Source organism: Monodelphis domestica, chromosome 2 (assembly GCF_027887165.1).
Source record: "Monodelphis domestica isolate mMonDom1 chromosome 2, mMonDom1.pri, whole genome shotgun sequence".
In the NCBI taxonomy this organism is placed as follows: Eukaryota; Metazoa; Chordata; class Mammalia; order Didelphimorphia; family Didelphidae; genus Monodelphis; species Monodelphis domestica.
The window spans coordinates 228919329-228935320 of record NC_077228.1 but is presented as its reverse complement, the minus strand read 5'-3'; the positions used below and the strand labels follow the sequence as shown (position 1 = coordinate 228935320).

The window sequence follows — 15992 nt, the reverse complement described above, 5'->3', positions numbered from 1 at the left end:
ATCAGCAAAATACAATAAAATACAGAGACTTTGTTTGATAAAACAATGGAGTCTGAAAAGGCTTAAAATCTTCACCTCCAGTGTCTTAACGTTCTTTTCTCTATCTATCTCCCTCCCATAGCAAGGGAGGACATGAGTTTTAGGAATCTCAAACTGGGCAGGCCCAAATGGCAAAGAGTTTCAGGGAGATGAAGATAAGTAAAAGTATCAGTGCACTCATGAATGCTAGAAGTTGTTTGAAATAGGCAATGTACTGCTCTTTCATACAATACGCCATTCTTGGAATCAACTTCCTGTTTGGAAGAGTCTTACTTCTCCTCATTCCTCCCCTCCCCAGGTACCCTGTCACGTGGAGGCTTAATTGTTGCCCCAATTTTTCACCATCTTCCTGGTGGCAGCAATCAGCAACAACAGTAGGGATCAGAGTCTGGTCCAAGGCTGATTTTAGGAGCAGAGCTGCTGGGGGGGGAGGGGGGGTCAGATGAGAAATTGGGGTCAAGGGCTGAAGAAAGCAGTATCAGCAACCCAGAGTCAGCAGTGAGGAACAAGGTACAAAAAACTCAAGCAGCTGGGTGAGAGAAGCAGTTTCTCTTCTTTGCCAAAAATACCCCAGTTAAAAATAGCCCAGCCAGTAGGGAGAGCAAGCAACTGGGCAAAAAGTAGGAAAAGAAAAACGAAAAAAGAAAAATGCAGCAGAGTTGGAGTTTGCAAGGGTGGGTGGGGTGGGCAAAAAGCCTTGGCAGGAGAAAAGTAGCTTTAAAAAATTATCTAGGCTACCTTTAAAAAAAACTGAGCTTGTCATCATTTTTGGTCACCAAACTGTAAAAATTAAATCTCAAATAAAAATATAGTAATAAAATAATAAACAAATTAAAAATAATAAAAATATTATATTTCAAGAGATTTATTAATGATCATTAGAAATTTATTAGGAATAGAAAATTATTAGGAATAAAGAAGATACAAAATAAAGACCAAGTGCCCATGATGGATCAGCAAGTTCAAACACCTACCTTACCACCACCAAGCTAGGGACAGGAAGTAAAGAGATGGAACCTTCCATGTCTATGCCTAATATCCCCTATCTATAGGAAGTATGTAATGACAGGAAGTCAGTGGGCTCTTGGGAAATGTAGTTCTTTTTTTTCAGATTTTCAATTATACACAACCAAGTGAAAAAACATTCCAAATCATTAATAATTCAAGAAATGAAAAAAAAATCAAAGCAACTCTGAGGTTTCATTTCATATTAAGAAAATTGGCAAAAAAGACAAAAGATGGAAGTGGTTATTGGTAGAAGATAGTAGACACAAAGGATTATTGGTAGAAATGAATATAATTAAGCAATTTGGGATTTGACAAATAAAGAGACTAAATAAAGATCATACTAGGAAATCCAGGAAGTCTTTAATAAGAAAAAAGTCCATATATATATATATATATATATATGTATGTATATCAATCAAAATACTTTTTTTTTGTGTTGCAAAGAATTACAAACAATGTAAATGATTATAATTTGAAAAATGGCTATAAAAGCAATTTGGTATTAATTAGGTGAACAGAGAATAGTATACTTGTCAGAACCTTGGGAAAGGAAAGATTTCAAGACCAAAAAAGAGTTAGAAAAAAAAATCACAAAATGTAAAATTATTAATTTTGATTACATTAATTAAAATTAAATTTAAAAAATAAAATTAATTAAATTAAAAAGGTTTTGCGCAAACAACGTCAATGTAACCAAATTAGAAGGGAAGCAACAAATTGGGGAAAAATCTTCATAACAAAAAACTCTGATAAAGGTCTAATTACTCAAATTTATAAAGAGCTAAGTCAAGCCATATCCCCAACTGATAAATGGACAAGGGACATGAATAGGCAATTTTCAGTCAAAGAAATCAAAACTATTAATAAACACAGGAAAAAATGTTCTAAATCTCTTATAATCAGAGAAATGCAAATCAAAACAACTCTGCGATACCACCTCACATGACAGCAAAGGAAAGTAATGAATGTTGGACAGGATGTGGCAAAATTGGGACATGAATACATAGCTGTTGGAGTTGTGAATTGATCCAACCATTCTGGAAGGCAATTTGGAACTATGCCCAAAGGGTGCTAAAAGACTGCCTATTCATTGATCCAGCCATAGCACTGCTGGTTTTGTACCCCAAAGAGATCATAAGGAAAAAGACTTGTAAAAGAATATTCATATCCGTACTCTTTGTGGTGGCAAACAAATTGGAAAATGAGGGGATGCCCTTCCATTCGGGAATGACTGAACAAATTGTGGTATATGATGGTGATGGAATACTATTGTGCTCAAAGAAACAATGAACTGGAGGAATTCCATGTGAACTGGAATGACCTCCAGGAATTGATGCAGAGTGAAATGAATAGAACCAGGAGAATATAGTACACAGAGACTGATACACTATGGTACAATCAAATTTAATGGACTTCTCTATAAGTAGCAATGCAATGATCCAAGACAATTCTGAAGGACTTATGAGAAAGAACTCTATCCACATTCAGAAGAAGATCTGTGGGAGTAGAAACACAGAAGAAAAACAACTGCTTGATCACATGGGTTGATGGGGATATGATTGGAGCTATAAACCCTAAATGATCACCCTAGTGCAAATATCAATAATATGGAAATAGGTCTTGACCAATGACACATGAACGTTGGCTATGGGAGGTGTTGGGGGGAGGGGAGGGAAAGAACATGATTTTTGTAATTCTGGAAAAATACTCTAAATTAATCAATTAAATAAAATTTTTAAAAAAGAAAAAATGTCTATAAAAATTATGGAATATAAATGTAATGGAATATTACTGTGCTATAGTGAATGGCAAATATATATAAAACCCTTAACTTTTGTCTTAGAATCAATACTGGGTTAGGCAATGGGAGTTAAATGACTTATTTTGGGTCACAAAGCTAGGTGTTTGCTGAGGTCAGGTTTGAAACCAGAACACCTGTCTATAAATGACAATATGATGAATATAGAGAAGCATTGTAAAGATGGGTTTGACTCTGTCCTTGCCTACTTTTAAATTTAATGACCAGAAGCGTATATACCCTACTTAACGCATAAGTGGGGGAGGTCTGCAACCCAACATGCTAAAATGGATGACAACTTAGAAATGACTGACTTCCCCCTGGGCAGTCCTAAGCAAAGTTATAAACTGCAAATGGTCCCCGTAAAGTGGAGAAAGGCACAGGAAGTGACAAAAAGAAGGGTCTTTAATAGTGGCTGCAACTTCATATGAGGGCAGCCTTCGAGCTCTTTCAAGGCTTTGGAGGCTTGTGGAGGACCTTCTTCAGAATGGACCTTGGACTATAGCACTTTGGATTTTCTCCTTTTGGAACCACTGCTTGGGTGAGTGAAAAGCTGATTCCTTTTAATTAATCTCCAGAGGCAGTTGTGTGGTTATTCACCACCACATCCTCTGGCTAAACAGCCCTCTGGCTGAAGGTCCTCTGGTGAAGGTCTAATTAGCCCAGTCTAAGTTGAGTCAGACACCAGAGAAGTAATTAGGGTGATTAGTAAAACTGCTTACTCTATCCTCTTTCACATTTCTCTACTCTTTCTCTCTATTTTGTAAATAAAGCTGCTAAATAAAAAGTCATTTGATTTGAGTTAAATTATCGGCAACCACATTCTCTCATATTTTAGTCAAATCATTAATTTTAACCCTTACTCATGAAAATATTTACATAATCTGATGTTGAATAAACAGAGACAAGAAAGCAATGTATACAGTGATAATAAAAATGGAAATGAAACGAAAAACCACAAAACAAAAGTGAATGTTACAAAACTACAACAAACAGGTATGGATCCAAAGAAGAAATTTAAGAGACCTCTTCTATGAAAAGGTGGGAGGGGGCAACTAGGTGGCTCAGTGGATTGAGAGTTAGGCCTAGAGAAAGGAGGTCCTAGGTTCAAATCTGGATTCAGATACTTTCTAGCTGTGTGATCCTGAGCCAGTCATTTAACCCCCATTGCCTAGCCTTTATTGCTCTTCTGCCTTAGAACTAATATACAGTATTGATTCTAAGAAGGAAAGAAAGAAAGGGAGTGAAGGGAAGAAAGAGAGGAAGGGAGGAAGGAAGGAAAAGTAAAGGAGAGAAATTTTTTCAGACTTTAGACATATTTTTAGAAAATATGTATTAATCTGTTTTGCTAGAATTTTAAAAAATCTTTTTAGTTTTTTTCCTTTAGAAATGTTATTTATTATGTGAGATGGTTCTCTTGAGAGGACATGGGAGTATACTGGGGAAGTGTTGATGACATAAAAAGTCACAACATATGAAAAAAATTTATTTAAAAAAAGGAAAATGAGTCACATTTATGTATTAAATAGAAGTCAGCAAACAAATGAATTTGATCTTCAAATAATAGATTAAAATTTTTATATATCAATCTGGTTTTTTCCTTCCATTATGTTTTACAACTTTCCTGATTATTAAATTTTCCTCAATTATTATGTAATACTATTTATTATGATGGCTCCTCCTAGGAAAGAAGTTTAAGAGTTGATATGTAAACGCTGATTGATAAACTTAAAGAATGGAGAAGAAACAAGCCTTAGAGACTAACATATTTGCAAATACTTAATTACCGAGTTGGCCGTTCCCACTGAGTAGTTCGTGTAATATGATTTAAATACTGTATCCTTCCAGAGGCAGTTCTCCGTTCCTCCCAGCTAGAATTCACAAAACAAGATAAGATAATTAATATTTCCAAGAAATTACTACAATATCTTGAATACAGCAGTGAAGTCAGGAAGACATCTCCAATTAAGAATTTGGTGGGGGGCAGCTGGGTAGCTCAGTGGATTGAGAGCCAAGCCTAGAGATGGGAGGTCCTAGGTTCAAATCTGACCTCAGACACTTCCCAACTGTGTGACCCTGGGCAAGTCACTTGACCCCCATTGCCTAGCCCTTGCCTTCTGCCTTGGAGCCAATACACAGTATTGGCTTCAAGACGGAAGGTAAGGGTTAAAAAAAAAAAGAATTTGGTGAACTAAATTCTGAGGCTAATGGTTCAAAGCTCAGTATTAGACTCAACCTATAATTTCAATAAGATAAAGTACCACAAATTAGAAAACTCCCCCTCCAATTTATAGTCTTAAAAGTATTTCTTGGAGTAGTAAAAGATTAAATGTCTTGTCTAAGGTCACAAAGTCAGTATGTGTCAAAGGTAGGATTTAAACTCAGGTCTTTATGACTATGAATGGTTCTTTCTATCCCACTATGCTGGACTGCCTCACTTAACTCCCTCCCTTCCTCCCTTCCTCCCTCCCTCTCTCTCTCTCTCAATGCTTAATGGTATGTTCTATGGAATTTTTGACACTAATCAAACTTGTCACATTCAGATCATATTTTGAAAAAATATGCACAAAAAACTCCCACCAAAATAGTAGCAAATGATTCATGAATACAATTCTTTCCATTGTAGCTATGATTTGTACAAGTCAGAAAGGACAATTGGTAAGTGGAAAACTTCCAGTATCAACATTCCCCAACACAGCATAGAGTTTGGAACTTGAAAAGGAAGTAATTCTATTGAGATACATTGGTAGAGCTTCATTTCCTCCCTCTAAAGTCAATGAAGAAGTTGGCTAGATGATCTCTAAGGTCTTTCAATTCTAACACTCTATAAGTCTATTAGGGCATGTTATTTCTTCTGTGGCTAAAATTACAACATGCAATAACAGAACAAGCTTACACTACTCTATCTCTCAGCAAAGAATGAGTAACACTAAAGTGCTTTATTGCAATGGTACTATGGACCAAAATATAAATAATATTTATCAAGTATGATGAAGAAAAAACAAAAAATTATACAAAGAGAATGCTAGTGATAGTATATATAAAAAGAATCCATAAAACAATTATTGTATTCTAAATGTAAAATTTAAATTAACAGTCATGAAAATGATCAACTTAGCAAACATTAACCAGAACATGAAAGTAATGTAAACCCCCCCTTTATAATAATCTCCAGTTTCCATTACTTTTAAATTGAACATTTTTTCATCTTACCTTACATAAATCTACTTTAAGAATTTCCCCCCTTTAAAATAGCAGATTTTAAAGGTCTATTTGTTATAACCTTAAGTAAGATTTCAGAGGGACAAACAGCAAACCTAAAGAGCTAGGTGGCTCAGGGGGTTGAAACAGGCCTAGAGGCCCTGGGTTCAAATTTGATCTAGACAAGTCATTTAACCCCCAATCCTCGTCCTTAGCTCTATTCTGCCTTAGAACCAATACAAAGTATTGTTTCTATGATGGAAAGTAAGGGTTGGGGGAAAAAACCTAGATATATACTCACTACACTGTCTACTTTATAACATACTGATGTTAAAGACATTGGGATTACCACAGAAAAAGGAAAATTGTCAGTTGAAATGGATTAAAATAATTTATGTTTTGCATGATAATACATGTATAACCCAGGGGAATTGCTTGTTAACTCTAGGGGAGAGAAAAGTGGGGAGGGAGAAAACATGAATGAATCATGTAACCTTGGAAAACTTATGTGAAAATTTGTTACTAGAATAAAATAAAGATAATTTTTTTTTTAATGTGAGCTTACCCATCTGGCAAATCATTATCGAATAAACGACTGCAGTCCACAACTTGTCCTCCTGTGCCTATTCGGTCTCTGGATTGGAGGCTTACTATTAAAAAAGCAGAAGACAGTTATTAACAGGTTGGCAAAAGTAGAGCAGAACTGCATTTGAAAATGAATAGAGGAAAAGAATGATCACAATGACAATTCCCAAGAATGTCACAACCAAATTCCAGGGCTTCCAAAAAATTTGCTTCAAGAAGTCAGAAACAAGTACAGTACCTTCTGGTTTAATTTATAGGTTTTACAAATGTCAAGAATGATTTGATCCAGTCTCTCTAAATATATGTACTTATTAACTCAATAACAATCTCACATTCTAAGTATCACTGGTCAAATTAAAGTTTATAATTGGCCTGGAAACTATGGTTCTTAGCACCTTATTGCTGCCTTTCCTGCCATTCTGTAGAAGCACAAAGGAACTCTAAAACTGAAGACAATTTTATATTTTTATTTGTTCCATCACTGGTGATCAGTTTCTACATGGTTAGCCATATTTGTCTTCAAAAAATAAGACTTCATCTGTTGACAGGGTCATACTTAAAATCTTTTCAACATGGAAGAACCTGCCATGCTCCATCAGAATAGTATTCAAACACCCATGGTCACCTTCATATCACCATGAGGCATTCAAATAGCACTTTGTGGGGGAGAGACTCAGATACTATATTCCTTTTTAAATAATGAATTTATAATTTTGTAAAAAACTTAATGTAATGTTACCAGTCTAAAGTCTACAGATTCGATTCTGTTTGTCTTTGGAAAATCAAGATATTTACCCTTCTCCACTCTTACAATAACTCTCTTATTACTAAATATTAAAGATCACCAGCAATGGTGGATCAGCAATCAGATCTACCAATTCTTTCAGAAGTCAAGGATATAGTTTACAGATAACAAGTAACTAATTCATCAAGGGCAACTACTAGGTGTTCCCTTACTGTTTATCTCCTTACTTATCTTGGATATCAACTTCCCATTAGTTATTTCTCTTTTTTCCTTTCTACTTCAAAGAACATTCTCTTTGTCAAATAAAAAAGAAGCAAATAAAAGCTGAGCAGCTCTACCTTCTTTTCATAATCCAATATCATTCTCCATCCACCCTTAGGAATGATTCACCAACCCCTTTTTTGATCTTCTTTTTCTTCAAAAACTTTAAAAATGAAGTCTTTTTGATGTTATTGGCATTCCTTTTCATATTTTGTTAAACATTAGCAATCCTCACCTTATTCATAACTACACCATGCTTTTATATTCATCCTGTTACCTGCATTTTTTCCCCTCTATTTTCTGGATATCTTTTAAAGCTAGGTTGAACTGGTTTATGAGTTCACAAAATCAGTTTTTAAAGATAATTTTCTTCTTGAAAACTATCAGAGTTCACTTTTATCATTCAGAATTTCATTCTTGAGAGCTTCCCAACTCTCTTTTATTAAGTTCTCGGGTAGAATTTTAAACTATGTGATTCTACCTGGTCTTTCTCTGAATCCTTTAAAATGTGCTCTCTTTCAATACAGACATGACAGACTATACTTACCTTTCTTCTTCTTCTTTATCATAAATTCTAAAATGGAGTTGTAGTTCATGTCTCCATTCCAGACCTGTTATCTATCTACTTGTTATCCTTACTGCAGTATATGCCAATGAAAATATCAGTTCTATTTCTGTCTCTATTGATCTCCACTTAAGTGTTCTTTACCATGTGGATATTTATCTTGCCCTTGACCCATGCTGGCAAACCTGTGGCATGTGTGCCAGAGGGGGAATGCTCTGTTCCCCCTCTCCACATGCACTTGAGAACATTTTTCACATGGCCCACCCCTCTGCCCAGCAGCCCAACAGGAATGCTTTCCCTCCCATCTGGGGTAAGGTGGTGGCTCACAAGCAGTGTGAGGATTGTAGTTTGGGCATTTAGGCTCTAAAAGGTTTGCTATCACTGCCTTAGATCCACCTTTGGCCTTTACTTATCTTTGTTTTTTTGTTTGTTTGTTTGTTTGTTTTAAATATTCTATGTCCTTCCAGAACTGTATTCCAGTCATGAGTCTCATTCCAACCAGTTTCAGTAATCTATGAGGTAAAAGTTTCTTCTTCAGACTGAGATCTCTAGTTCATCTTTGTAAGACAGGTACAACAGGTACAACAGATCATCCTTAGATAATAACCTACACCAAAATGTGGCTATACTGTTTCTCTTGGACCATGCTATGAAACAACATGATAAATTAAGACTGTTGATGAATATGGTTCACTAACTAAAACTCTTTGGTTCATTAAATTTTTCCGATATAACTCTATAGTAAACAGTGCCAGTGTTTATTGGAAGAATATTCTAATAAACTTTCTGTTAAAGTAAGCATAAGGGAAAAAACTAACAGCAGAATAATATACACAATGATTATTAACAAAAAAATTAAAAGGAACACAGATTAAGTGCAACCTTGGTTCACTTTGGCATAAAGATGAGTTCTATATGTAAGAATGGATATGGTCCTGACCATGAAAAAACAAAATGCATGAATAAAACATGATGATTTTGGTTTGTTTTCCTGAAGTTCAAAGTCTCAAGGCTTTGAGACTTGCTAAAACTCACTAATTCTAAAAAAAAAAAAAAGTACACACCAAATCTCAAAAAGTCAACTCACAAAAATACTGATATGGGAAAAAAAATTCCTTTTCTCTATTCCCTTTAAGAAAATTTACTTTATATGTCTATTGCAATTTGACAAAGTGGCTTATACATGACAACTACTTCTACACTATTTTCTTCTACTAGAAATAGGAATAAAAATGAAGAAGAAAGGCTGTAGGAAAAAAAGCTACTTCCTTGATTCATAACACTATGACCTTAATCATTAAGTTTTGCATTTGAATATATCTGGATGACATGAATTGTCTGAAAACTAAAACAAAATACTACATAATAATGAAAAAAACATTTAAGTGATTTTCTACACCAAAGTTAAAACCAGTTTGAGGATTAATATCTTTATAAAATTAAATATTAATATGATGAATAGCAGAATTCTTATTCTAACTCTTTATTACCATCTCAGGATTACTTCAGCATTTTCTTATTTCCAAATATATGAAAGATGGTTAAACTGTTTATGCAAATTTCTTATACCACGTATTTAATATTTTTGAAAGGTCAATAGTTCTTTATTTAACTAAGTATTTGTTCCTGTTATTTATATGTTGCAAAATGTTATTTATAACTAAATAATATTTAATTATTTTTTTGGTTTGTATTGCCAAAATCCTTAAGAAATAGAATGCAAATATTCTTATGATAAATTTAAAGGCCGCATAACATCAGTCATTTGAATTTGACAATTTCAGTCAATCTGTTTTCAATAAAACCATGCAAACATAAAATTCCACACTTACCTACAATTTGTCCTCTAACTGTTTCATTGTCATTTGGCCCAAGTTTGCATAGATCCAACCGCTGATCTTTTATAAACAAACAAAAAAGCAATTTGAAACTCTTAAAGATCAATACAAGTAAAGTGAATTGCTAAAATGGTTGGAAAGTACTCAAATATTTAAGGAAAAAATTTATCATACTGTTATAAAACATCATTAACAAATAAATCACCTGGAGCTGGGAAGGCCTGGGTTCAAATTTGACCTCAAATACTTCCTAGCTTTGTGACCCTGAGCAAATCACTTAACCCCAATTGTCTAGCCCTTAACAGTTCCTCTGCCTTTGAACTAATACTTGTATCAATTCTAAGATAGAAGGTAAAGGTTTAATAATAATAACAACAACAACAACAATAAACAAATCTAGTAAGATACACATAAACACATACAATCCATGAGTAAGAAAAGCAAAATATTTTACACTATAAAATGACATGGTACACATAGATGGCTTGATGAACATGTATAGTACAGTATAGTACCTGTACCACAGTCAGTAATTCTAACAAAATAACAATATAGAGAATAGATTAGAAAATGCAAAGCTCCTTAACTTAATTTTGGTCATATTTATACATTCAAGGTTATCATTAAAGAGGCATACATAAAAGATCAGGAAAAAACATTTATACTTCAAAACTGCATGCAAACATCTATACATAGAAAGTTAATCAACAATAACAATGATGAACAAAAGTTTGTAATTACCTAGCATGAAATTAAAAACAATATACAAAATCTGTGTGCAGAACTACATAATAAATGTAAAATTCTACAGAAAACAAGGAATGGCAGGTATACTAGAGCCAGTTCATCTTTTGAAATTTCATTAAAACACCAATTCAATCAATTCATCTATCAACAAGTATTAAGTATCTATACTGTTCTAGGGATACAAAGAACAATCTTTATTCACCAGGCACTTGCATTTTAATTGGAGATACAAATACCTAACTAAATGGGGGGGGGGGGGGGAAGAGACAAATAAACAACAAGTTCTTTTATTTGTCTAGTTTAAGTAGCTTGAGAAGTCAGGTTCAAGCCCTTGGGAAAATCTAGAAAGGTTTCCTTAGAAGGTGCTATTCAAGATACATCTTAAAAGGATGAGAGGGGTTCAGTGAGGCTAAGTGAAGAGGAAATGAGACAGAGAGAATAGAGTGTGTGAGGAACAACAGGAAGGTCAGTTTGGCTGGATCTCAAAATGCAAAAGAGAATCTAGGGTATACTTCAAAGCGATCAAAGAAAGAGGAAAAAGAACTGTAAGGGTTAAAATAGGGGTTTTGACAAAATAAGAGAGCAGCTTTTAATAATTTAAATTTTAGTGAGAATATAGTAGATTTGTAAATTAATATTATCCCTTTAAGCCAGAGAAAACTTCTATCAGCTTTTAACAATTTAGTTTAATTAAAATAGAGATAGTAAAAGAATATAGAAAGATAGAAAAGAAGAAAGAAATTACTGATGTTATACCCTATAAATATAGCTAAAATTCCTAATAACTACCTCTGTCTTCTGAGGACAGCTTCTTCTTGCCTGGCAAACATGAGGCCTATCTAACCTATACTATCTTTAAATGATTAACTACCTAACTCCCTAAAATAATGGATATCCACCACTCACTCACTCCTTCAATCAGTTTTCTGTAGCAGCCCAAACTGTCAGTAGCCAACTAACAGCAGATTCTTTCTTATGAGACAGACCTGCTCTCTACAGATCCCAGAGTAAAGCCAAAAGCCCTCTCAGTAAGCTCAGGCCTGCCTTTATATTCCTGCAACTAAACACCAACCACACCATCAGCAACCAACCCCCAAAGACCAACTCATACCCAGCAGCCAACTTCCCCACAACTGCCAGCCCTGTCAGCAACTCACTGACTAACTGTCAGGAACCGATTCCCCAGTCAGCAACAGCTTACAACTGATGTTAGTTCAGAAGGGGGCTCCCTAGTTCCTACTTCCTGTCACTGTGGGCTGAATTAATCCCTACATATCTCTACAGTAAGAGGACCTCCAGGTCCCCCATTAAATTAAAAGATTTTCTTTTTACAGAACAAAAATATTTATAGTAAATTTTAGTAAAAATTTATAGTAAATCCCTTTGTGGTAGCAAAGAACTGGAAACTGAGGGAGTGCCCATCATTTGGAGAATGGCTGAACAAGTATAGTATATGAATGTGATATAATGTTATTATGTTGTAAGAAATAATGGAAGGATCATTTCAGAGAAACCCAGGAACTGTTATTGATCTTGTTGATTAGAAAAGCCATGCACATAATTCAGATTAGGCCTGACTTGGGATGGTGGCTATATGAGTGAAGAGAAGGGGACAGATTCAAGGGATATTGTAGCAAAATACTTAGAAAGGCTTTACTGAGTAGATGGAATGAAGATGACTGAAGTTGTGAGGATAGGTAAATGGATTCAAAGAAAATAGGAAGTTTGAAAAAAAAATTCTATTTTGGATATGTTAAGCTTGAACTACCTAAAGGTCATCAAGAGAGAAGGATGGGGTTCTGGAGAGACAGGACTACATATATAGATCTGGGAATCATATACAGAGAGTTGATGAAATCACTAATAGAGAGAACAAGGCTCACAAAAAAAGATCCTAGCTACACCCACATAGTAGGCAGGACAAGGATGACTGAAATGCAGCTAAACAAAGTCCAAATGAGCAAACAGAGAAGTAGGAGAACCCAGTGGAGAAAAGTGCCATAAAAACCAAGGGAGTAGAAGTTGTCTAGGAGGAAGCAGACTGGATAGTATAAAATGCTACAGATAAAATTAGGTTCTTTTTTTTTTAACCCTTACCTTTCATCTTGGAGTCAATACTGTGTACTGGCTCCAAGGCAGAAGAGTGGTAAGTGCTAGGCAATGGGGTTAAGAGACTTGCCCAGGGTCACACAGTTGGGAAGTGTCTATGGCCAAATATGAACCTAGGACCTCCCATCTCTAGACCTGGTTCTCAATCCACTGAGCTACCCAGCTGACCCCAAAATGAGGTTCTTGAAGATGGGGGAGAGGTGAAACTCAACTAGAGAAGAATTTTAGCAAATGTTATAGACTACTCTGCATCCTTTATGTTTCCTCCACTTGAATGCTTGCACAAGGGATGGATACTCTTCATCTTACATCTGAAGAGAAGTAGATTTGGGGCTTTATTTCTATATTCTGAAATTCCCAAAGAAAACCCGGGATGAGAGCAAAAATAAGACAAAGTGTTATAATCCAGGAGGCTACCTCAAAGATTGAACCTAGACCTTGCAAAGACCACACTTGAGGTGCTGGGCACTGGGTTATAAATATATAATACTTAACAATTTTCCTCTTCCTTAATGTTTTATAACTGCCCTACATTTCTGTATTGGTTTGTTTGTTTATCTTATAAATAAGAATGCTGGTTTTTTTCCCCCCAAGGTTTTCAGCACTGGCACTCTCAACTATTTATAGTATAAGATCCTAAGGGAAAAAAACCAACCTCTGGGCTATCAAATCATATATATATATGTATATGTATATGTATATGTATATGTATATGTATATATATACATATATATATTCATATTCATTTTTTATGGAGTTGGCTTATCATTAAATACTAGGTATCACAGTGAACAGAGCTAAACTTAGAGGTAGGAAGTTCTTAGGTTCAAATCCTGCCTCAGGGACTTAACAGCTATAGAACACTGATCAAGTAACTTAACTTGGGCCTCAATTTCCTCATCTGTAAAATGAAGGATAGTTCAACATTAGGAAAATAATAAAATATTTATCACATTTTTAAAAATCCAAACCCCCATGATTATCTCAATTAAAAAAACAACTTTTCAACTCAACTTAAAGAGATTATTTTAATATTGTAAAAAAGTTATCTACCTAAAACTAAAAGCAAACATTTTATGCAATGGGGATATGAGACCCTTTCCAAATAAAGCATGGATGCCTACTCTTCCCATTATTATTTGGTATAGTTATAAAAATACTAACTTAATATTGTAAGACAAGAGAAAGAAATTAAAGCCATAAAGACTGGTAAAGGGAAATGAAACTGTTCTCATATGCAGATAATATGATGGTTTATTTATTAGAAGATCCACCAAATCAACAAAGATAAATAATTGAGATAATTAACAGCTACAACAAAGTTGCAAGCTAAAAAATAAATCCTCAAACCCAGTAGCATTTCTATAAGCATAATAAAATCCAAGAGCCAATAACAGAAAAGGAAATTTCATTCTAAATAATTACACAGTCACAAAATATCTGGGGATCAAACTACTAATGCCCACAAAATGTATAGATTCAATTACAAAGTTCTGCTTAAAGAAAGAACAATTTAAATCATTGGGGAAATATAAATGACAATACTACCAAAACTAATTTGCACTTTTCATGCTATACCAATCAAATTATCAAATGGCAATTTTACAGAGCTTAATACTAACAAAATTCATTTGGAAATATGAAAGAAATATATTATGGAGGGATATAAAGAGGTAAAGAGAACAGAGAAATTGCACTTCCAGACCTCAAACTATGTAGCTAGGTCCTGATTAATGCAAATAATGAATCAATGAAGTATTCACATTATTTAAATTCATACTATAGGTTTTCATTGGGCTGGAATCAATTACTATATTTTACATAATTACAACTCTGAATAGTGTGAATCTGAATACATGCAACTACATCACAGGATTCATTATTTGGACTAATCTAATTGAAAAGCTGTATTCATCATAACCAAATCTAAAAATTGTTTAAAAAAGAGAAAGGTAAATCAATGCATAGACAAGTCAAACGAAAATTAAAAATAATGGAACTCAATAAACTAGTGTCCATCAAACTAGTGTTTGATGAACCAGAAAATGTAACTTATTTAAGAAAGAACTTCCCATTTGATAAAAAATGCTGGGAAAACTAGAAAGTGATTTGACAAGAGTTAGGCTCAAACCACCACTTATACTGTATTACAAAAACATTCTAAAAAGATATACATAACCTTAATGTTAAATATATACTTTGAAAAAAATTGAAGAGAAGCAGATCACAATATCTCTTAGAGAGCTACGGATAGGATTTAAATCAAGCAAGAAACAGAGGGGGGAAAATAAGTTAACTTTTACTACATAAAGCTTTTGCACAAACAAAAATAATGCTCCAAGGATAATAAATGAAGCAGATGAATGTGCAAAGAATCTCTGTATAAAAATTTCTTTGCTTGGGCATTTAGTATCTAATTTACATAAACGATTAATAGATATACATAAGACCAAAAGTCAATATCGAATGGTTAAGTGGTCAAAGCAGTTCTCAAAAAAAAAAAAAGAATTACAAACTATTAACAACCCTAAGAATGATTCAAATCATGAATAATAAGGAAATAAATCAATTCAAGTTTCACCTTGCAAACTGACAAAGACAACAAAAGATAGGAATAGTCAGTGTTGGACTAGTAGAGGGGGGATAGGTATATTAATGCATTGTTGGTGATGGGATAATCAATACAGCCATTCTAGAAAGCAATTTGGAATTATGCAAAAAAATCTTAAATAAATTTTTATACTCTTCAATCCAGGTTGTTACATTAGGCTTATACTCCAAAGGTACCACTGATAGTCTCCATAGACAACAAAATATTTTTAGTAGCACATTTTTTTGTGATAGTAAAGAACTGGAAACAAAGTATATACCCATTAACTGAGGAAAGACTAAACAAATTGTAGTACTTTGAAGTAATGTAATATTACTGTGATGTAAAAAATGACATGCGACAACTTAGTAAATTCACTAAGAGTGAAGCAGGTAGAACCAAAAAATATATATTCAATGACTTACAACAATGAGCCACCAAAAAATAAATTAAAATGAATGTTGCTAAATTATAAAGAACACACATGACTCAAAAAAAGGGGTGAG

At 34.0% G+C, this 15992-nt stretch overlaps 1 protein-coding gene across 2 annotated transcripts in view; it reads right to left on the bottom strand.

The window, feature by feature from the left end:
• SMURF2 (SMAD specific E3 ubiquitin protein ligase 2) overlaps positions 1-15992 on the bottom strand; it is a 144784-nt gene that overhangs the window by 43326 nt on the left and 85466 nt on the right. For both annotated transcript variants that reach the window (XM_007482787.3, XM_056817279.1), the window contains 3 exons: positions 10035-10100; positions 6612-6696; positions 4633-4716 (listed from right to left, as the gene is read on the bottom strand). In XM_007482787.3, the coding sequence (XP_007482849.1) occupies positions 4633-4716; positions 6612-6696; positions 10035-10100 (235 nt within the window). The remainder of the gene's footprint in view (positions 1-4632; positions 4717-6611; positions 6697-10034; positions 10101-15992) is intronic.